The 23,358-nt window shown below is 40.1% G+C and overlaps 1 protein-coding gene and 1 long non-coding RNA gene across 6 annotated transcripts in view; one reads left to right on the top strand and one right to left on the bottom strand.

Annotated features, from left to right (window-relative positions):
* LOC146444827 (uncharacterized) overlaps positions 1-4,190 on the bottom strand; it is a 34,536-nt gene extending 30,346 nt beyond the window's left edge. For 2 of the 4 annotated variants that reach the window (XR_014852600.1, XR_014852601.1), the window contains exon 1: positions 3,487-4,090. This is a non-coding gene — a long non-coding RNA (uncharacterized LOC146444827). Of the gene's footprint in view, positions 1-3,486; positions 4,091-4,115 lie in introns of those variants that run through there. The other 2 variants (XR_014852596.1, XR_014852595.1) reach the window with 2 other exon arrangements.
* Position 4,191: 1 nt separating this feature from the next.
* Positions 4,192-21,513, top strand: USPL1 (ubiquitin specific peptidase like 1). 2 transcript variants are annotated; one of them, XM_085062022.1, is made up of 9 exons: positions 4,192-4,341; positions 8,823-8,989; positions 9,515-9,643; positions 10,855-11,509; positions 13,656-13,742; positions 14,156-14,285; positions 15,539-15,664; positions 16,326-16,486; positions 18,039-21,513. In XM_085062022.1, the coding sequence occupies exons 2-9, from the start codon at positions 8,891-8,893 to the stop codon at positions 19,940-19,942; spliced, it is 3,291 nt and encodes a 1,096-aa protein (XP_084918148.1). In that variant the 5' UTR covers positions 4,192-4,341; positions 8,823-8,890; the 3' UTR covers positions 19,943-21,513. The 2 variants fall into 2 exon arrangements, with proteins under 2 accessions (XP_084918148.1, XP_084918157.1); XM_085062031.1 differs by lacking the exon at positions 4,192-4,341 and having other exon boundaries at positions 4,366-8,918.
* Positions 21,514-23,358: the final 1,845 nt, after the last annotated feature.

Genomic DNA, 23,358 nt, shown 5'->3' with positions numbered 1-23,358 from the left:
GCAATGCAACACCCAATGCCACAGGAATATAACCTAAGTAATGGAAGAATTCTAAGGACACAAATGCACGACACAACCACCATGATCACACCAGACTTCACCCATCTTTGTATATGGGTTTCTGAGGCAACATTTCATCATTGATACTTTCCCACTAGAAACACTCCCAAAAATAATTCATTTCTGAAAACACAAGAGATACTATGTTAAGTATTGGTTATTGTTCCCTACTAGAATGGGGTCAGAAACCTACAGGCTTTAGGAAATGGAAGTTAAATAACTTTAAGAACAGAATGAAAATTCAGGAAGTTTTTTGAAGGCCAGCTGCAATTCCCAAATTGAACTCTTTGCAAGGATTTCAGAGAGCACTGCATCAGGTCTAAAGTGTTCAGCTTCTCTCTTTCTGCACAGCAAAGAACACACTCCTGTTAAGGACAAAAAAAATAAGAGGCACTCAAATAAGATCCAGGAAGAAAAAAGAAGTCTATCTCAGCGCAATATATAGATTTCTCCTGTTCTGTCAAGGCGACAGGCACCATAGAAGGGAAAGAATGCAGCACTCCTTTTTTCTTTCCTGTACTTTTGAAAAGGAGTCGTAAAAATATGAGGTTTTTACTCTAGAAAAAAAAGGGTTTAAACAGGTAATAGTGGACAAAAACACCTGGTCTCTTATTTTAGCTATTGATTTTAGAACCTGTCTTAAAATTATCTTTCTCCCTTTGGTTAAAATACTGCAATGCAGTAGCCAAAGGATACTACATATACATATTAAAATCAGTAATGTTACTAATTTCTGGGCTTAAAAATAGTTGAGGAATGCAAGAAAGGTTACAACCACAGTCACCATGACTTTATAGACAAAAAAAAAATCTAAGTGAGACAATGGCTTTCTTGCGGCCTGTACTTGAAAAACAGAACACAATGAACATATTTAAGCATTAAACAGAGAAAAAGAGGTACATATATAATTAGTTACTTTATTATTCTTACATTTAAATTTAAACTTGCAAAGTGCTGTTTTGGAAATAATCTTACGTTAGGTTCTGGAAAAAGAAGAAGGAAAGTCAAGCAAATGTAAAACCCAAGGAAAATCTTCAGAGCAAAAGTTTTCAGCTGGTACCTCCCACTCCATACTCAGTTTCTCAGGGACCATCATGCAGCAACAACACAGTTAGAACTAAGCAGCCAGCGGGTGTGTAATTTGCATGTGAAAATATTTTTAGAAGACACACATGAATAGCATATGCTCTCAGCCTGAGTACAATTTTCTAAATATATGCCCTGAATATTGTTTCCCTGACATTCTTAAGTATACTCCAGATTATGGTTTCTTCTACAGATATGTTACTCTTTGAAAGCACCATATATATCAAGCCTTAAACAACACTCATTTCAAGAGTTCATCTTGGGGTTTGGGAGGAGACTCTGAGTCTTCACTATCAGTGTAATCACAAAGTTGGCAAATTATGCTTGAAAAGAGTGCAACAAGAGGATGATTCCCTGATTCAGACATGTTCATGCACTTGTCTGAACCAAAGGAGCTTCAAAAAACTGTATCTTAAAACCCTCCTAATTCTTTTTATATTATGAAAAAAGTTTCAAAAGGTAGATGGAAATCAATAAAATGAGAAATAAGCCATGTGCTCATACACTGTTAGCTAAATGGAAACCAAATCTAGTCAAATTGACACAACATGCAAGAGAAGAACTTCATTTGAGCAAACAGCAGTCTAACTAGATCCCAAAGTCATTACCAGTCCACATCTGGAAGACTCAAATTCCTAGTGACTGTGGATTTGGCATGATGTAGTAACTATTACTTTGGAACTGTTCTGTTCAGGAAAAATGAAGTTCTGTTGCATTGTGAGATGAAAAACGTCAGTTTCTTTGCCAATACACAAAATTTCTTCCTCAAGCGTATGAAAAAAGTCAGGTTCTGGATTCTGTCTTTGGCACAAGCTTTCCGTTATTCAACTTGAATGTCAGGGAGGAAAAAAGAAAGGATACCAGTAAATCCTAGTGTGGTACTTAACAGTATATAGAAAATACCTGAAATCATAGAATACTTTGGGTTGGAAAGGACCTTTAATGCTTATCTAGTTCAACCTCGTGCGATGAGCAGCAACATCTTCAACAAGACCAGGTTGCTCAGAGCCCTGACCAAAAGTACCTTGAATGTTTCCAGGGATGAGGCATCTACCACCTCTCTGGCAACCTGTCAGCGTTTTGCCACCCTCATTGTAAAGTATTCCTTCCTAGACCCTGCTAAAATGTCTGTCCCCAAATATAAGTTCATTTACCAAAGAAGGTGGAAGGTAGGAGGGAGAGAAGGAGGAGACAAAGCAGAGAATGGAGGCGTTAGCTAGCTTACAAAACCTTAACAATATCGAGGCATGAATTCTAACTTATCAGAGAACTGGGGTCTAGTACTAGAGCTTTTTCAAAATCAGCCCATGCTAACAAGCAAGAAAGATATCTACTTAATCCTTCCAGAGCACAAACACACACAAGCAAGCACCTTTCACATTATCTCGCCTGCTGTACACTTGAAACAAGTTTGCGGAAGGCCAAAACAAAACAGCAAACCTTAGTCACCCCTGGGAAAAATAAGAACTTACACTACAATGACAATAAGCTAAAAAATAGTTATTGATATTAATAAACAGACCTTATACTAATTTTCATACTAATAAACAAAACATATTAATTTGCATACATCCAAACACTGTATCTTAAGTATTATTAGGGCTAAAACCACAATACTCTGAGAGTCCCAAAACGCCAGGAGAAAAATCACTGCATAAGTACAATTCCCCAGTGAAACCACGATACAATATTATTGAGCAGATTGCATTATTTGACCAATTTTAGCAGTTCAACAGAGCCACTGGAAAAGAGATTAAATACATATCGAATGCAGTGCTTGTATGTAGGAACACCCATCTCAATGATAGTAGAGCAACTGAGTTCCTTCTCCTACTCAACGTACCCAAAAGGGCTTTACAGTCCTGATGAACATACACAGAAAAAAACTCTCCACAATGAAAGCACTAATGAAACACACTCCAAGAACAATCTGAAAAAAAAAGTACTCCTGACAAAATTCTTAGCAAATTTCATTACAGTATTTCTCCAGTCAGGCAAAAAACTTCCTCCAATACCCTCAAACATTAATTCAACCTTCAAAACACTGCTGCACAAATTAGAGTAACTACAGCAAACAATTAGATTACGGGTGTTACAACGGACCTGTCACAGTAATGTATCATTTCACAATGCAAATCGCACAGCGCTAAACGCTTTTTAAAAACGCAGCCAGGAGTAAGGTGTCAGGAAAGCCGAGGCAGGCAGTAAGAAAGAAGGTATTTTCTGTGCTATCACTAGAACAATCTCCTGACTCACTCCCTCCCTCCTGCAGCCCCGGGGAGCAGGCTGGCTGGGGCCGCACTGACAGCTTTCCTGACGCAAGAGAAGCGGAGCACTGACCTAAATGCCGTAGCTGCTGAGCTCCTTGCGGCTCAGCTCGAGGAAAAGGGGCCAGCATGGATTCCAGCGCCAGCCACAAGCACTCGAGCAACTGCAGCCCGAGGCTGCTGGCGCAGACCCGCCCGCCGAGATCCCCGCATCACCTCGACCTCTTCAGCCTGAAACCTCCAAAACCGACTGCGAGGCGAGCGCTAGGCTGAGATTTAGAGCAGAGATTTTCAACAGGGAACCGCGCATCCCCGCAGCGCTCCGGCGGCAGCAGCGCAACTGGCCGCCGCAAGGTCTCGGGCAGTCACACGCGAGGTACCGAGCCTGGGACAAGGTTAAACCCCACCCTGGGCGCCACTTTAGGCAGGTATTCACTGGGCCGCAGGTTAATCATCAACTCCCTGCCCCGGGCACCGCGCGGAGCTGGGGCCCCTCCCGCCACCGGGGCAGCTCTGCGGGGCCGCAGCCTCCCGCCCCGCGGCTGCGGCGGGCGGGGGGAGCAGGTGCGGCAGCCTCGCCGCTCGGGCGGCCCGGGGAGGCGCCGCAGGACCGGCCCCGCCGCCGTGCCCTCCCACCGCACCGCCTGAGTGACGGCGCAGGGCGGAAGGGCGCGGGGGTGAGAGGGAGGGAGCGGGAAATACCTCGGGCGCCGCTGGCCCCGCTCGGCGCAGCCCAGAGCCCGCCCGGCGGCAGCTCCGCCTCCGCTGCCTGTCGGGAGCTGGGCGGGGCGGGGCGGAGCGGAGCGGGCCCGCATGCCGGCGGGAGCGCGCCGGAAGCTGCGCAGCGGCGGAGGCCACGCGCGGCGGAGTGCGGGGCAGCGCCGGGAGCCGGGAGCGGCGGCCGCAGGTGAGAGCGGGGCCGCTGCAGGTGAGAGCGCGGCCGCTGAGCCCGGCGGGCCGGGGGGCGGCTGGCGCCGGGAGCGGCGGGCCCGGCCCGTCCCGGACCCTTCGGTGCGGCCGGGCGGAGAGCGGGGCGGTCTCGGGGTTCCGAAATGCCGACTGAGTATTTCATGTCAGTAGCAGCGCGGTGCAGGGTGCGGGCCCTTGGCGCGTCGCCGGGCAGGGGCGCTCCGGGCAGGTACCGCGTGTGTGTGTGTGTGTGTCTGTGTGTGTGTGTGGGTGTTCGCACACATCCGGCCCTGGCGCGGCTCTCTCGCGGTGAGCATTAACTCCGTGAACGCTTCTTTCTTCTGCAGTCTTAGCGTAGCGTGTGGATCGCTCTGGATGTGGAAAAACAACTCAGGAGGCAGTTTAACCATAGGTTTATCTGGGAGGGAGGGCAGCAGCCCTGGGCCGGCCCAGCCCTGCTTTGGTAGCATCCCCACCCCTGTGCCTCTCATTTATACTGCCTTGGGACACAGATCGCCTGCCTTCCTGAAATCTTGCATCTCTTAGCTGCGGCGATAATAAACTGACCTAGTTTAGGCTGTGTTTTTCCCACACTAATTCGCATTTTTGTTTCAGAGAAACGGAATGATTTGTCCGCAACACGTAGTCCCCATCCCTTGTCATACACCCATGAAAGCATTTGATGTGTGGAGGTCTCAAAAAAGTCTGACTTTAGAAGAAACTTTTAGAACAGTGTAGTAGTGATGTTGCACGCTGGTTTGTCCAGCAATGTCATCATTTTTATCTTTATTTGTTTAGTCTATGCTAGGCTATTTTCAGGAAAGGATTTTGTGTTTGTTCCCACACCATGGACATTTCTGCCCAGTACTTACAGCCTGTGCTGTAGAGAGGGTTGCTGTCTCACAGGAATGATGTTACTGCTGCATGTAATGAAATACATTTTGTGGCCAAAACTCAGCTTTTGAGGAAGGGACTGTGATTTGGGTATTTGTTTTTATGACCTCAGATAAAGAAAAAAACCTTAATACTCTCATTTCTTGTGTAAAGAATGGAAAGCTAACCAACGACACTTTTTTTTCATCACTTTTGTTTCTTTTAATCTTTTCAATATCTCCTTGATGAAGGAAACAAGACTTGTAAAGTGATTTGCAAAAGGTCATTTTAAAGTGTCCTTTTTAGCCTTTAAACAAAGAGATGTTCTCTTCACTGTAGTGTAATCAGTGTTGCTTTTTTGCAGTTTGTAACTGATTTTAATTCATAAAGTACCGTTTCACAAGGTACAGCTATTCACAAAAGGCCCAGGTCCCAGCCATGGTTTGGGCTGGAATGGACCTTTAAAGATATTTTAGTTCCAACCCCCCCGCTGTGGGCAGGGATACCTTCCACTAGACCAGGTTCCTCTAAGCTCTGTCCAACCTGACCTTGAACATTTCCAATGATGAGACATCCACAGCTTCCTTGAGCAACCTTTCCCATGTGTCTCACCATCCTGATTGTAAAGAATTTCTTCCTTTCATGCTATCTAAACCTGCCCTCTTTAAATTTAAAACCACTGCACCTTGTACTATCACTACAGATCCCGGTAGAAGGTCTCTATCTCTTTCTTGTAAGCCTTTTTTAAGTACTGAAAGGCTGCAGTAAGGTGTCCCCAGAGCCTTCTCTTCTCCAGGCTGAACAATCCCAATTCTCTCAGCCTTTCTCCATAGGAGAGGTGCTCCTGCCCTCTGATACCTTTGTCAGAGGCCCAGCTCTGGACTCACTCCAGTGGGTCCACATCATCACTCAGTTCCCAGCACTTCAGGCAGGTTCTCACCAGACCAGAGTGGAGGGGAAAAATCCCCTCCCTTGCCATGCCAGCCACACTGCTCTTGATGCAGCCCAGGATATAGTTGGCTTTCTGGGCTGTAATTACATGTTGCTGGGTCATGGCCAGCTTTTCATCCACCAGTATCCTCAAGTCTTTTGCAGGCCTGCTCTCAGTCCAGCCTGTGTTGATACTGGGGGTTGCCCCAAGTCAGGTGCAGCACCTTGCACTTGGCTTTGTTGAACTTCATGTGATTGGCACAGGCCTCCCTGTCCAAATCCCTCTGAATATCTTCTCCTCCCTCCGGTCTATCAGCTGCACCACTCGGCTTCATGTCATCCACAAACTCACTGAGGGCCACCTGATCCCACAGTGTGTCTCATTGCTAAAGATAATAAGTACTATTGGTCCCAATATGGGCCCCTGAGGGACACCACTCATTACTGGTTTGTGCTTTGAGCATTGAGCTCCAGCTCTTTGGATGTGGCCATCCAGCCAATTCCTTTGCCATTTAAGAGTTTGATTTCAAACCCGTATCTCTCCAGTCCTTCATATTTTCCTTATTTTCTGTCTTCTGCCTTCCTAGGTCATTGGAATTTTCATAGGCCAGTTTAACTCTCTGGAATAACAGAAAAACATGTGCTTTTACATTTTGTGAGTTCATTTAGCTCATGGAAAGTCTGATGAGGGTCAGGGAGCTGTCAGGGAAGGTTGCAGGGGAGGAAAATAAAAGAGAAAAGAGAAGCCCCTATTGTGCAGCAGTGAGCTGATAGATCAACTCATCTACTCAAGGAAGCATAGCTACAGATAATTATAACTATGCCACATGCTTACTATATTTTGCATTACATTTTTCAATATTCAGACTTGGAGAAGGAAAGTAGCATTAATTGTTTCAAATACAACCCAGTAAGTTTGAAAGTGCATTCCTGTGTACTTTCCCATCTGTAATGCAGTTCTTGCACATGACTACAATGAGTTGTTGCAGTACCCGATGCAGCAGGTATGCTGCATTGACTTGGCTGTTTTTCTTGGCAGTGTTGATCTGATGCCCAATTTTGGTACATTGTGCAAAGATCACCAATAGCTTCCTGTAATGTTAGAAACTCTGAAGAGTACTGGCAGAGTCATTTTATTTGCTTGTTGTGCTTGTCTTTGAACTAAAAGGATAATTAATTTAAAAAAAATGTTGTTATATTCATAAGAGCAATAAAAGTCTTTACTCCAGTACTGTGATTCTATTGGCTGGGTGATTATAGCTGGGGGAGGTGTTGTACATCTCAGAACATCTTTTACATCTCAGTATTTAAGCTTTAAAAAGACCAGCAGAAGTAACAGAAAGTGAACATAACCAGAAAAAAAAACCAACTTGCTTTCCTTTTGAGACAGCTGACAGAGTAAACAGGGCCTTGCAAAGAAATAAATATGTTTTATAAAACTAAGGCATTCTTAAAAAGGAATAACCTGCAGGTTGTTAGTGTTACTAACCTTTGGAGTGTGTGTTGAATTTTTATGGCGAGAAATTTCTTACAAGTTTTTGTCATGGGATCTGTTTTTTATTTATTCTGGAAAGCTGAGACTGCTTCAGGCCAAGGAATTGAGTAAAAGTCCCTTGAAGAGTAAAGCTTTGTGTTTTAGTATGATATCTGATATAACCTGTGATATTGGTTGGTATCTGTACAACCTGTAATTGTATCCAAAAGTCAACTTCCTGGCTAGACTAAATATATGATAATAGAGTTGAGTTGCAGTGTGATAGTGCTGTTGCCACTGTGTGAAAAGTTAGGGTGCTTGTCTTTCCTTCATATGCCAACAAGCTTGTATACCTTGAGCTAATTAATTAATTTTCACCTTACATGCTGTTTCAGGACCATGCTGTTTCTTGTGCACCCTTCAACATTACTTCGAAAACTAAACATGCTCTAAGGCACATGGATTGATATTTTTATGTTCTTGCCTTCTATTACAACCATTAGTTTCGTAAGTCAGGGAATACTGTCTCTACATGCTGCAGCCTGGTAAATGTGAAAAGTGCTGCTGGACACATTGGAAGTGTGAAGGACATAATCTCACTTTGACCCCCTCTTAACTTGCCATTGGGGTCTGATTTGAGATGGGTGGTTGTGTTTTTCTACTGTGCTTTTTAAATTCATGCTTTGTTGGTTTTTAGCATTCCATGTAGTTCTGTAGGGTCTTTCCTTGCCAAGTATTATAAATAGATTTAGGTTGAACTAGTATTTACACTAGTCTCAATACCTGGAGATTTTTTTTTTTTTGGTAAGGCATTGTACCTGTACTGTATGAAAGGGTTGAAAGGACATCATGGTGTGGGAGAGAATGCTTTTCAATGAACTAAAGAAAAGGGAACAGTTGTGGCTGAAGGAAAGATACTACATCAATCACTTTGCAATTCAACTTACCTTAACTACCTCATGGCTCTTGAAGAGATACATATTTATTCTAGTTAGTTTCATTGGAAGTCAAAAGGAGCAGAATTGGGTCCCTGTAGTTCTTAATTTATAGTTTTGAGTTCACAGTGTGTACTAGAACAAAAAAAAAGTGTTTTCAGTTTAGGAAATACTCTTCTGAATTAATTTCCACAAATTATGCAAGATGCATTGTTGTTGGTACTTTTTTTCCCCCCAAACTTCATTCTAATTTTTCTTTAATTGTTTTATTCACTTCTTATTTTTCAGGAGTCTTTGAAAAATCCTTAGTGGTCATGACATTGTTACAAGTGACATAAATTAGCCAGTGGCTCAGAATGATGGATACCCAGAAGACTACAAATGGTTTGCAAGTGATTGGAGAAGGGACTGGTATAGGGAAATCGACACTCCACATGGTGGGGTATTTGGGAAAAGTCAGTTGAAACTTGTTTTACATTTGTGCAAAGTTCATATTTTTCTCTGTTTTGAGAGATTTTTAATTGGTCTTAATTTTACAAAAAAAAAAAAAACCTCAACATTATTTTCCACGGAAATCTATAACAATGGCGAAAGATTATTCTAAGTAAATATGTGCCTATTATTTTTTTTTACTGGCACTATTTTTACAACTGTTTGCATTCCTATGAAGGGTCATTTGTCTTTCAAAGATCTGAGCTTGTGTTCCCTGGCAATAAGGGTCCTGTGGTTTAGTTCAAGTAGAATACAATGTGCATAATTGTGTTGTTAAAGACACCTAATTTGAATATTTAAATTTAAATATAAATTTATTTAAAACATGCTACCATACAAATATATTAAAATAATAAAAAAGAAACCAATGTAGTTTGCTTTTTTGTATTGTATTATATCTAGAATTTTCACATTGATTTTGTATCTTGATATGTATGAAGTACATAAATTAATGCTGCTTTATCTTTCTTGGTTTGTTTTTATTTTAGAACCCTAATCCTGTGGAAACAACTGCACATGAGTATTGTCCAGTCTGCAAAGAGAAGGGTCAGATCCAAGGTTTACGGACTTACCGCCTTAATTTTGAAGAGTCCATTTTTCTTTGTGAAAATCCTCAGGTATTACACTAATAGAGTTTTATTGATCATGCAGAGGCCTTTACCTTCAGCAGTTACACCTCACTAAGTTCATGATTTTGTTGGTGGTAAGCAGACTGTTGAAATAGGACCCCTTTGAGTCTGTATGCTATAGGATATTTGCTTGCATATAGGGAAAAATATAACTAACCTTTGTATATGCAGTGTTTAGGCATAGGTAGCAACCCTAAAGGATTAAAAGGAGTAAATTAAAATGAAGTAAAGGAGAGGATTTTTTATGTAACAAGGGACTGCAAGTGGTGCTAAATAAATTTTTGTACAAGTCAGAATAGAAGGTAAATGTTTCATGATCCATGTAACTAGTGTACAACTCTAACAGATGTGAGTCCCCCATTTTGCTTTCTTTAAGTTTGGGTAACGCAAATAGGTTTATAATTGCAATTACAATGTTTTTCTTTATTTTTTTTTCCTTTTTAACCTTAGCTGGATTTCTGTGCTTCTTAATATTTGAGTTGTGATTTTACTGCCTTTCCCTTCACTACTCTGTGTTATGTGGGGAGGGTATAGCAATCCCAAACAGACTGGTACCCTTAAATTAGTAGAAACTAGACTAGGTATGGGTCTCCAAGTTGCTTTTCCCATTCTTTCCTGCTTTTAACTAATCATAGTATACATCTGGAGATTGGTAATAGGGATTTGTCTATATTCTGGTTACCACCTGGTCATTGAGCTAGCCTGAAAGATACCCTGCCAGTCTGGGCACCAGTAGTCTCAGGCATGAGATGATCAAATCTGTACCCTAAAGGAATGGATTTAGCAAAATAGGACAAGATGACTCTCCGTAGCAAAATTAGGTTGTTTGCAGAGGTTGAAACAATTTACTGGAAAAGTAGTGTTATTCACAGTTGGTTATAAGACAGTGGTGGGGTACAATACCCTTCCTGTCATACATATGTTGAATATATGTAGTGATTTAATTAAAACATCACTTTACAGAAGTTCCTAAGGCTGGGTTGGATGGGGCTCTAAGCAACCTGGTCTAGTGGAAGGTGTCCCTGCCCTTGGCAGGGGGTTTGGAACTGGATGGTCTGTAAAGTCCTTTCCAAACCAAGCCATTTTATGATTCTATGATTCAACATTCAATTTTAAAAGTATGTTTTGTACTTTCTTTAGCACTTGTTCACCTGAAATTGCTTTGCAGATTTCACTGTAACCTTCTTTCTCTCCCTTAGTGTATCTACCCACTTGGTTATAAACCATTAAACAGCATTATTACTTCTGCTGGTTCAGAAAGTCATCAAGTTCCACCTACTCACAAGAAAAGGAAATTGGGTGATACCAGTGACTTTTCTGCTGTTGAATCAGATCCCAAAAAAGCAAGAACTAACAATGTGCTAAATGTTAAGGGCACTCTTAATACAAACTCCGTTGTGAAATGCTACCAGAATAGTTTGTGTATTCCCAAGGCAAACCTACCTGATGTATTACAAAATGACCAGCAAAACTCTGGAAACAGTGTGGGGTCCTGCATGCAGAAGGTGGATTTTGAAACAACCACCAAGAAAAACAACCAAGAAAGTCCACCAAAGACTTCTAGTCCTAAAACACAACTCTTGGCAAATTCTGAACTTTTATCAACAGCATCTGAGATTTCACTCAAAGAGGATAAAGGCTCCTCTAATAACAGAGATTTGTGTCTTCAGTGGAGAAACAAACATAATCTTTGTTGGTTAGATTGTATTTTGTCAGCACTGGTACACTTAGAAACATTAAAATTTGCTCTAGCAGAAGAATATAATGATGGAAAATGTTTAGTCCAGAAACTCTTAAAAAAATATAACCAAGCATCTCTTCTCCTGAATACCTGTAAAAGGAGTAAAGTAAAAGGTGAGTAAATTTAGCTGCTGTTTTCTCATAGGCAGACCGATCTGCTAAAAATATGTGTAATTTAGTATAGCACACTTATATATGCCTCCGTTCTATTTCAAGATCACAAAAGAATGGGTTACAGCCTGAATTGAATTTGCAGAGTAGCGTGCTTTATCTAGCAGAATTCTGGTAAACATGCACTCTTTGAAGGCATAAAATACCAAGCATCTCTTAAATCTTTTTGGTCATATCCAACATAAAGGTATTATGAATTATTTATGTAATTCATCCTTACTTTGTTTCCTTCCCTTCTGTTGGTTAACATATTAGGATACTGTTCTAATCTTGATCTTCACAATAATTTCTGTTGTGGTTTATAACCTTGTGTAAATGGACAGTTGCCTTGTCACTCTAAAAATAGTAAAGCTGGGAGCATAAGTTCTTTTGTGGCTCCAGCTGTGCTCACTGAAGGAATGCTTCCCCTGAGATTTGCAAGCTCTGCTGTAGATGACAGTGCTTCCTAACCTGCTTCAGTCAGAAGTAGTCAAACACGTTAACCTGGATCATACGGTCTGGAAAGGGCTAGTGAGTGCTCAGTAACCCTTAACAGGGGGTTAACAGGTCAGCTCAGCTTAACAGGTTTGAGGCCTGTGACCTCCCAGCTCAGGGCTGTGATGGGCAGCTGGGGGAGCCTTTGAGGCAGCACAGCTGTCCTCGGGAGGATGTGTCACTATACTGGTGTGCCCTTTGATCATTTTCTGTTCTGTGGATTCTGTTTAAGGTTCTTAAGTTAAGGTCATGGTTTTTAAGTTCTCTTGAACTGGACCACTGGTGTCATAAGTCTAAACTTCTAAGACATCATCTGTTACAGAAGTAATAAAGTTCTCTGGCTAGCCAGTACCTCTTATGAATTTCAATAGATATTCTGTTGGACTATGTGTGTTTGAATATATAAACCACAGTCACAGAACAGGTAACTTGAAGAATATCATATCTTTAATGGGAAAAATAATGTGTATCAAAAGTGGTTTAATACATTACAAAGCGGGGGGGAAAAACCCAAAATACTCTGAACTAGTTCATTTACTGTGCTTGCCAGAAAGTCAGGCTGCTTGAGTTTAGGTGTTCAGTTGTTACTGGGAAGCCCTCTGCCATCCTAGAACCTGTCTGAGATGTTTGTCTTTGCTGGGCTGTGTTTGCAAAGGGGCTCTGGTGTGCAGTAACAGGGTAAGTGGTGGTATACAGTGTTGTTTGAGAGAACTTAAACCTTTCAATTTCAATTGCTGCAAAGCAAATTAGTTTATTTGGGTAGCAGTGGAGAGGGGATTGGATGAAGAGTATTGCTGTGGAGAATAGGTGTAGAATTTATTCTGCTCTTCTGTGCAGTTTTACAGTGTCTTTTGCATACAGCTGTTTTTAAAAAATCAAAAGCTATATAGCTGCAAGAAACTTTTTTTTTCTACACACAGAGTTTATATGTAATAGACAGTTTCAATAGCTATTCTATATATTTCCTTTAACTTCTGCAGGTTATGATCATGATTGTGTAGTAGAAATTATGTTCATGCTTGTGCTTAAAGAGTGTGCTTGTGTTGAAACAACGTAACTTGTAGAATGAAAATACTAAGATATGTAAAGTAAAAAATGTTTTTCAATTTAAAATTATTTTTACTATTTTAAAGGCTCACTTAGGAAATTGGTATTTAATCTGAAACAGTGCATTTAAATGTTTTATTATTTTAATTGTATAACATTAGAAAGCATGTAAGCAAATTTTCAGTCTTGATCTTTGTAGATTTTAAAGTTTTCTTTTAATCTCTGAATATTCAGGATTTCTAATGTGTGGTCACACTGTCCTTAAAAATTGTTACTATGTAGCTTTTGGTGCACTGCTCTTAGTCATAATTTAAGTCAGAACAAGTAGTTTTTGCTCAGAAGACTGCAGTAAAATGTGAGTAACTTGTGTAAATTGTTCTCTAATTTTCAAATCAATTAATACCAAGAACTGGCTGTTCTGCCAACAAGTCTTAGGCAAGTATGGGTCAATGTGAAAGGCATTCATTTGCAAAGAGGGAATGCATGTTAGGGGTACAAGTGTGAGAGAAAAGACATGGGGGCATAAATACACATAAATACATGAAGTCGTATGTATTCTTTCCTTTAGATGTTCTTCCAAAAGCAGAATCTCATCTCAATGAAATCAGAAACGTAATGTTTACACAACTTCAGCCTCAGCTTAGGTGTGAATTGGGTAAGTAATTAGTGCAGCATCTCAGTAATTACTTTCAGGAAACCCTAGATGAAAAGCCTTTTATGTCATACATGAAAGTATGTGTGTATCTATGCATAAAAGAAAGTTTGAAAATACATATGTTTCTATTGGTGATGTAAACATACTTTACAGTATGATCAGCTGCTTTATCCTTTGCCCATTTTGACTTTAGAGAGCAGATAATCTTTGTAATTATGCTGTAGTCATGAAATTGTCATTGATAACAACCTAATAACATGGATCAATCCCTTTGCTGTGAGAATCAGAAATAGAGCCGTGAAATAATAACTGAAATTTAAATCATAGTAATAAGCTTATCTTCTTCCTTTTTGAGGTACTGAAAGGTGATTTCAAATATTCAGTGACCATTTCTTTCTGCCCCATTTTTGAAGGTAATACGGAGAATGCAGTTTTTGCACTTCAGCTACTCTTACAACTGGATCAGCAAGCTGAGAAACTATTCTTGCATTCATTTTCATGGAAGTTTGAATGTGTATGTTGTGGCCACAAATACCAGGACCGGTGAGATTTTTATTTAAGTAGCTTCTATATAACTGTTCTGCCTTACATTTTAAAATCTGTATGTAATAGTTGGTTTTCTTCTGATTTCCAGGTTTTAGACAGTTTAAGCTTGTTGGTGAAGTTTTACATGGTCTGCTTTTTCATTTGCAAATAGTTTACTGCTATTCTATGTCTTAGGAAACCTTGCTAGCAATTAATTAAGAAAGAAGCAAGAGGTAACACTGTGTGTCTCTGGCCATGTTCACTCTGATATTTTGCTGAGTGTATACAAATTGTTTTAGTTTGAAAGAATATGTGCCTAATACACTTTTGCTATTGAAGAATAGCTGTAATATGCATCTGGATTATAAAGAACAAGAGATCCTCTAATATAGTTTATCTATTTTAAATTAGTATTACAGGGAAGTAATTTCTTGAAAATTGATTTAGTTCTGTGTAGCTGCAGGTACAAGCTAGTAATTTAAGTTCCTTTTAGAGTCAGCTAGGAGATACACCTTTAGAAGACAGCTCATTTAATTTGAAAAACATCTGTTTCTCTTCACTATCTTAGGTTTGTATAATAAAATTCTAGATCCCCAAGTGAAATGAGATTAATGCTCTATGTTACTCTTGAAAGTTAATACGTAGCCCTAGTTAATAGGATGGCTTCAAGAGCCTTTGTTGCATACTGGGCTTTTTTAAAATTTGAAAAAATTAGTTTAGGCTGAATATAGAGGAAGTCCTTTCTATGGCTGTTGAATGAGTAAACTATGTTACTTCTCTTTAATATCCCGTACATTGTATTTTCCTATAATGTAACCTCTGTGTAATCTCCGCGATGAATGCATGGGTTTTTAAAAACAAGACCTTGTATAACATGTATTCTCAGGTAATTTGTTGCTGCTTTCTTCTCTTCTTGAGATTCTATATTAGCTAGTAAATTATGCAGATCCTGGTACAAGCTGTGTCTTATGTTGGAAAGGAAACAGAGATAACTTGAAAAAGGAGAAAAAGCAAATAATCAAATAATGTGAAACTGAAGGCCACAGGGCTGCTGAAAACAATTTTGACTGATGCTGTTGGGCAGAACTGAATTCAGGGCTGACTTGGATGTGATGCTGTCACAGTGAATTCCACACAAATAGCATGTACACAAATAGAATTTAGGTTTGCCATAATGTTTTTATAACTTCTTTTCTCCTGCTAAAGTATATGTATTTATTGTTTTCTGATCACCAATTCAGCTTACTCTTTTTGTGTGTGTGTGTGTCCAGAGTGAAGAAAACACTAACAACATTTACAAATATAATCCCTGATTGGCATCCACGTAATGCTATTCATATTGGACCATGTAATAACTGTGGTAATACATCTCAAAGACGACAGATGATTTTGGAAAAGTAAGTTTGAATATGTGAATTTGAAAATAAAATACATAAAGTTCTGAGACTTCATTTATTGAACGTATGACTTTTGAAACTAGCTATTACCGTGGCTTTGCAGAGATTCTAAACCTTAAACTCTGACACATAGTCACTTTTAAAGATTTTAGATCATTCTTAAAAGCTGAAATGGCAAATTGTGTTTATTAAACATGAAACAGAGCAGTGTTTAACATGCTGCCCAGCACATGTATTTGAGCTAGGTCATAAATACTTAACTATCAGGTAGTAAATACAGATAACTGATGCCCAGTGACAGCCTTTCCACAGCACCTGCTGTGGATAAAACTGTTGTTTGATCATTTGTTTACTTATTTGACTTGGGGATAATGTCCCTTGCTACTGTGTTAATGGCACAGGAGTGTTTTTTTCCAACTTTTCCCACTCCCCGAATCCCTTACTTGATGCTGTTTTTTTTCTCCTTCATCTATAATGAAATGGAATATTTAGTTGTGATATTTTTTTCCCTTTGCACTTGCTGTGCAATCTGAAGAGTCCTGTGAGGAAGTAGAATAGTAAGGGCAGAACCACATACTCTTACAGATGCCTTACTTTTTAATTAGAATCTTTTGCTACTGTTTTATTGTAATAAACTAGTTCTTTATTGTTTCTTTGTCAGAGTACCCTCAATATTAATGTTACATTTTGTGGAAGGCTTGCCACATAACAACCCGGAGAAATATTCATTTCAGTTGGAGGAAGACACCTACCAAATAACATCTGTTATTCAGTATCAAACAGATAAGAAGCACTTCATAAGCTGGTCTTTGAATCCTGATGGTAAGAATCACAGAATGGATCAGGTTGGAAGGGACCACATGGGGTCATCTCGTCCAACTTCCCTGCTCAAGCAAGGCCATCCTAGAGCACAAGGCACAGGATTGTGTCCAGATGGTTCTTAAATATCTCTGGTGAGGGAAATTCCACACCCTCTCTGGGCAACCTGTTCCCGTGTATGGTCACTGCATAATTAAGTTCTTCCTCATGTTCAGGTGGAACTTCCTGTGCATCAGTTTCTGCCCATTGCCTCTTGTCCTAGTGCTCAGCACCACCGAGCACAGCCTGGCTCCATCCTCTGACACCTCCCTTCAGATACTGACAGGCATTGACGAGGTCTCCTCTCAGTTGTCTTTTCTCAAGGCTGAACAGGCCCAAGTCTCTCAGCCTTTCCTCATAAAAGAGAGAGATAAGATAGAGTTTATGGTTCTTATCTACCATAAGATGTCATGAGTCTGCATGAAAATCTGTATTATGGGTTACTGCAGTAGTCTTAACCATTGATATATAATAACAAAGATTTATTTTGTCTGCATTCTAAACTTCATATTAAAATGTTGCGAATAACTGGGGTAACTTCTTTCTCACAGTGAAGGGTTTGGTTTAACTGATTTGTTCAGCAGTGTGCTGTCCTACAGTGCATTTACTGGAAAAAGCAATTTGGCTATAAAGTTTTTTCCCTTCATAACTTAGTAAAAGTTAAGAAATGCAGTCTGACCCTAACTGTTGAACAAATAATATTGTTTATTTTTAAACCAGTGATTTATCCATTGTTGGCTGGAAGAGAGGTAACCTATGGTACTATGAGCAATTAATGAAGTTATTTTTTATTTCTGAACTTTATGGCACCTCAGGGGTGGGAGGCACAAATCCATGTTAGAAACATTACTAATGGTAAGATGGTTGTACCACTGATGAAAGATCCGTAATCAGATAAGGTGAAAAGGTGATATTTTGATATTCATGCCCCTGTGTAGAGCATGGAGTGCAGTCTTACAAAGTGTTGTGACAACATTAATTGTCTAAGTCATACTGCTAGAGATTAAAAAGAAATGGGAAGAGGAAGCAGCTGGGAAATGAGTAGTTAAGAACCTCCTATACATCATATATATCTATTTTTAAATTCTTAAAGCTGTAAAATATTCTTTCATGATCTATGAACAGTTTGCAGGGGATTAGACAATAGTATTAAAATGAACAGTTTCTTTTTACCCTCTGTGCTTCCCACACAGGCAATGAAAAGGTCTACAGAGAAACTTAATTTGAGAGGTGGTTACCTCAGACCTGTGAGAGTATTTTCAGACAAGATGTTTCAGCCAAAAAACCCCTTAGCTTTGTTTTATGGTTGACCTGCTCTGACCTGTAATAATATTGCTGCAAGTTCTGGTTGTGTTTGATCTTTTTACAGTGGAAGTCTCCCAGTTCTCTCTGGAAAAAAAACCCTCTATTTTCTGCTTGTCAGGGGAATGGGTTAATGAAAATACTTGACAAGTGTGAGGATAGTGACTTCAATTTTAAAAGTCTCTGAGTCTCTGCACTGGTTGCTGTTTTTCAGGAACTTGGCTTGAGTGTGATGATTTAAAGGGGCCGTATTGCAAGAGACGTAAAAGATTTGAAGTTCCTCCTTCAGAGATTCATATTGTTATCTGGGAAAAGAAAGCATCCCATGTGCCAGAAGAACTGAGTTCCCAGTTCCAGAGTAAAAATACTGAAGATTTTCCTCTTAATAGTGTACAGTCAAATTCCGTGGTGTTGCTCTGTGGTTCTGATAACACTGTAGGCAAAACACCTGCAGAACACCACAAAGAGGATTCTGTGAGAACTCCAGAGAAGAAACAGCAGCAAGTAGCTGAGGATGAAAGTATTGTTCCTCATGGTTTAGAAAATCTGGCAGATGGTGATCTTGTAACACTGGTGCTTGAAGAAGTTCTAGTTGACTCAGATGATAAATCACTGGTGAATGGGCGGATGGTGGGAAATAACCTCATTGATGAAAGGGGCACACCACAACAGCAGGAACCTGCTTTTTCACTTAGCACTCCATATGCAGAAGAGTTTGCTGGAACTAGTCTAGCTATGAACAATAAATCCATGTTTTATGAAAATTCCAGTATTTGCTTACCTCTAGAAGAGCTGAACCCAGTAAATATTTCTCCTGGTGTGCCCAAAAAACATGACCCTGATTCATCTGCCTCATCACCTTCTCAGACAAATGACAGAACTAATTTAGCTAAAAGAGAATATGGATTAAATTCAGAACTACTGCTAAACAACAAGTTGTTAGGAGTAGAAAATACTATACAAAAATCACCTGACTTGAAAGATGCAAGCAAAACTGTAGTTACTTCTCAAGTTGGCAGTTCTTCTGCTGCCAATAATTCAGTTCAGCCTTCACACAAAGACCAAAAAGGAGGATTTGTAGGAAACTGGGTAAAGAAATTATCGGGCAAGAATACTTCTTTTATGCCTTCAAGTGCCTCAGCTCTCAAGAATGAGAGAAGTTGCAAAACTCCCTCAATGCAAAAAATAAGTGAAATACGGCTGCCAATTAAGGGTGCAAGTAACTTTGATGGATTTCAAAGCAGAGGTACAAAGAAAAAAACTGAGACCCCAAAGTTACTGGCTCCTCAGAGTAATAATAATCATCCTTTATCAAATTTCAAAGGCTTTTCTCAAAGCAGTTGTCTTCCAACAGCAAATCATACAACTATTGTAGGTCCAACTTGGAATAAGTCAGGAAGTACGTTGGGGGTGTCGGGTAAAGTGACTCAGTTACCTTCAACTGGCTATAACTCCGGGAAGGCAGAGGAGTCAGATAGTGACAAAACAAAAAAGCTTCGCCTAAAATTGTTAAAAAAACTTAATGCTAAAAAGAAGAAATTAGCTTCACTGGATAGATTAGCAGTGGAACTGACGAAACAGGAAAAGCCTGTGAGTGGAGATGTAAGCACTCCATTGCAGACTGAATCTCAAAATGACAGTAAATTATTGCAGAGCTTTTTAAGGGAGCTGCAGTATCAGATTGATGTCACACGTAATGAATCTGAATTTAATACAAACTCTGTGCCAGGGTGCACTGGCCATAATAACACCGATGAAATACTGGCAGAGTTACTGTCCCCTGCTTCAACTGTCGCTTCCTTGGAGGCTCCAAAGAGTGAAGAGGAGTGTATGTACATGGAAATGGTGGACAGCAGCGTGGCAACAACTGTGTCTGATGAGAATTCCAGTGTGCCACAGGCAGGAGTGACAAGTGAGGACCACAATTATTACAGTCCTGTAAAGGATGCTAATTTGGAGCTTGATGCAATAAGCAAAAACAGTGTGAAAAAACTTTCTTTTGAAAGTCCTACAAGTGATGATATCCTTGAAGACCTGTTCTCCATTTCAGCACCAAGTTCAATGGCAGGTGACATAGATTTACCTCATTTTGATGAAACTCTGTTTGAAACTTGGTAAATACTCGGTTTCTTCGGTTTAAGTATTTTCTCAGTATTATGTATATTTTGAAACAAAGCACTACTAAATTATATTTTATAACTAGTTTAATTGCACACTGGCTGTACTTGAACAATTTACATTTGAGGTATTTTTTCCTTAACATTTTATTGTAACAAGCAAATCAGGGTTTAATGAATTTTATTTTTCTGAGAAGCAGTTATTTTAGCTGTCAGATATGATGATGATTTTAAATTAAAAGCTCCTGTGAGTCTTAATTTTTGCTGCTTTTAATATGAAAAACATCCATACTCTAATGAGTTTGAGAAATAATTCTGTAATCTTGATGATGTCATAGTGTAAGAAATACTATTTATGTAGTAGTGGTTTATTTTACAGGATCACTCAATTCCTGAAGTTATTTTGTCCAATATTAAAAAAAAAAAAAGTACCTTCTGCAATTAGAGAATTTTGCATCCTCTGATATGAAGATAATTTGTAACATTGTAAACTTGCAGCTGGCATTCTGTTAGGCTGGCATTCCACTCCATACAGAATTACTGTTCTACAGGCTCATACTGATGTATACACCCATTGGATCCAAGAAAAGATGGATATATGGTAGAAATTTTCCTATTTAAAGTTACAGCACATACTGAGTTTTCATCCTGGGCAACTGCGGATATAATTTGGCAGAATACTCTTCTGCACCAAGTTGTTTTTTTAAGTAGAATTAGTAAGATTCGGTCCAGAGTTTGCATCACTAAGAAAGAATACCAGATGTACCTTTTAGTTATTCATAGCTGCAAAACCATTTCATAAAAGAAAGGTTTCTCAGAATTAATTTAACTGTAAGTTAATGCTTATTACTGTTGTCACTTGGAGTTTTTCATGACTCAAGCAGTGCACCCCCGTCCGTATGTGAGATGCCAAGGAGAGGCAAGGTCAGTAGGAAGAAAGTAATGGAAAAATGTGGCAAGACTGCAGTGAGTAAGCAGAGGGATTCACACCTTGGTGTTTCTGCATTTCTATAGCTTTCATTTTGTTAGCTGGGAGTCTTTTTAAAATGCATAGACACAAATCTGAGGGTATTATATGCCAAGTTAGATTAGCTGTAATCAGAAATAAAAAGGACTTTATCAGCAAGTCTATCAGGCATTTTTAGAGGTGGTGTGCATTTTTTCATTGTTTTAGATCCCAAGTTCAAAACATTAAGTGCTCAGTCTTACTTTTCCAGTAGATGCAGTTGAACATAATATTATTACAAGGCATGGCTACAGATTTTAATGGTCTTGGATTGTTTGAACTAGTTTTTAAAAGTGTTTGAAAAACTATCAGTGGCCCTGAATTCAACTTATATCTGCTGCCATTGGGCACATTGTTACCAAAGTGGTACTTCAGGCAGTGAATGGTTTCATTCTTGAAATACAAGTTTTTGTGAAGACTTGAGGTTCTTCTTTGTTTATAATACTGTAATTGGTAATGTTACAATAGAAAATGAATGGATTTTGAATGTTAAGGGCTGGTGTGCTGCTGGTGAAATGTTTGCCCATTTGTGAATTCCCTAATTAAAACAAACAAACAAAAAAAAACCCTGATCAAAATGAGATTTTGATTTATCCATGAATGGGTTGCAGTGACCTGCAGCTGTGACATGGAAGCTCCTTCACTACTGTCTTGGGACACAACACAGACCCAGGGGTGCATACAGCAGCGTGCCCAGGGTTGGTGATTCAGAATGCACAAGGCAACAGGAGGAAGAGACCCTGCTAGAAGATGAGGAGGTCCTAGTGAAAAGGTTTTTAATAAGGTTAATAGCAGAGGAGGGAGGGTGCAGGGGCACACCTGCTGTGCAGATACACCTAGACAGAAGCAAGGACCTCTGGTCACCACTGCCACCCCCTCCACAAACTGAAGTTGGGAGTCCTTGGTCTGCAGCTGCGTGGGATTTAGTGTGGGTGCAGGTATATATAGAAGCTCCAAGAGCAAACAAGTAGCACTTAAGATTAAACTAGGTATGAAAATAAATCTGTTGGTGCTGCATGTCCCTGGCTGCCTTTTCTTCTGAAATAGAAAACTGAAGATGATGAGGTGCAGATTTGTTTGTTTCCATAAATGTTTTACTGCTTCTGATCCAAGTGAGAATTCAGCTGAGGTTGAATGAAAACCCCATGACCAAAGAAACTGGTTGGAATTAGGAATGTTACTGGACATTTTTATATTAAGACTAGTTTTAAAATGCAGGTTTTTATTTGCCGTGAAGAGAATACAAAGGACTGCAGTAGTTTTCTGTCAATCACAAATGCACTAGGTGGGCATATAGCAAGTACAGGTAGTGATCAGAAGCTGGGTATTGTATTATGGAGGTTTTATCAGTGTTCTAGGGTGGATTTCCCAAAGTCTAATGGCTTTGAGCACTGTCACCTTCACCACTAAACCATGTCCCCACATGCCACATATGTGTTTTTTGAACATTTCCAGGGATGGTGACTTTACCACTTCTTCAGGCAGCCTGTTCCAGTACCTAGCCATCCTTCTAGAGAGGAGATTTTTCCTAACATCCAATCTAACCTCCCACTGCACAACTTGAAACCATTTCCTCCCATCCTGTCGCTTATTACCTGGGAGAAGAAGCCAACCCCCACCTGGCGACACTCTTTTCAAGTAGTTGTAGAGAGCAATAAAGTCCCTCTGAGCCTCCTTTTCTCCAGCCTAAACACTTCCAGTTTCCTCAGTCACTCCTAATCAGCCTTGTGCTTCAGACCCTTCCCCAGCTCCACTGCCCTTCTCTGGACACACTCCAGCAGCTTGGTGTCTGTGTAGTGAGGAGCCCAAAACTGAACACAGGATTTGCGGTGTGGCCTCACCAGTGTCCAGTACAGAGGGACAATCACTGCCCTGGTACTGCTGGCTGCACTATTGCTGATCCAGGCCAGGATGCCACTGGCCTTCTTGGCCACCTGGGCACAGCTGGCTCAAGTTCAGTTGCTGTTCACCAGCACCCTCAGGTCCTTTTCTGCCAGGCAGCTCTCCAGACACTGGACCCAGCCTGTAGCACTCCATGGGGTTGTTGTGACCCAAGTGCAAGACTCAGAACTTGGCCTTGTTGAGCCTCATACAATTGGCCTTGGCCCATCAATCCAGCCTGTCCACATCCACATCACATGCAGAGCCTTGTGAGTGTGCATCTTCTGATTTGGCAAAAGCATAATTGTGGCACTTAGAGTTCAGAGTCAGCACTGTGGAGATGGTACTGTGATTCAGATCTTACTACTCAATGATACAGTCAAACAATTCTTATAACAGCGTAAAGGGTGAAAAAAGGGCTGCCTTCTCACATCGTGCCTACAAGAAACCAACACATCTGCAAAGGAGCTGCCTGGATGGATTTTTAGCTGTATACCTGTTGGAGCACTGTTCTAGAAAGCTACTGTAGT

Source organism: Lichenostomus cassidix, chromosome 1 (genome assembly GCF_008360975.1).
Source record: "Lichenostomus cassidix isolate B80296 chromosome 1, HeHo_3.0, whole genome shotgun sequence".
Taxonomy (NCBI): Eukaryota; Metazoa; Chordata; class Aves; order Passeriformes; family Meliphagidae; genus Lichenostomus; species Lichenostomus cassidix.
The sequence above is the reverse complement of the archived record's forward strand: the minus strand, read 5'-3'. Positions and strand labels throughout refer to the sequence as shown.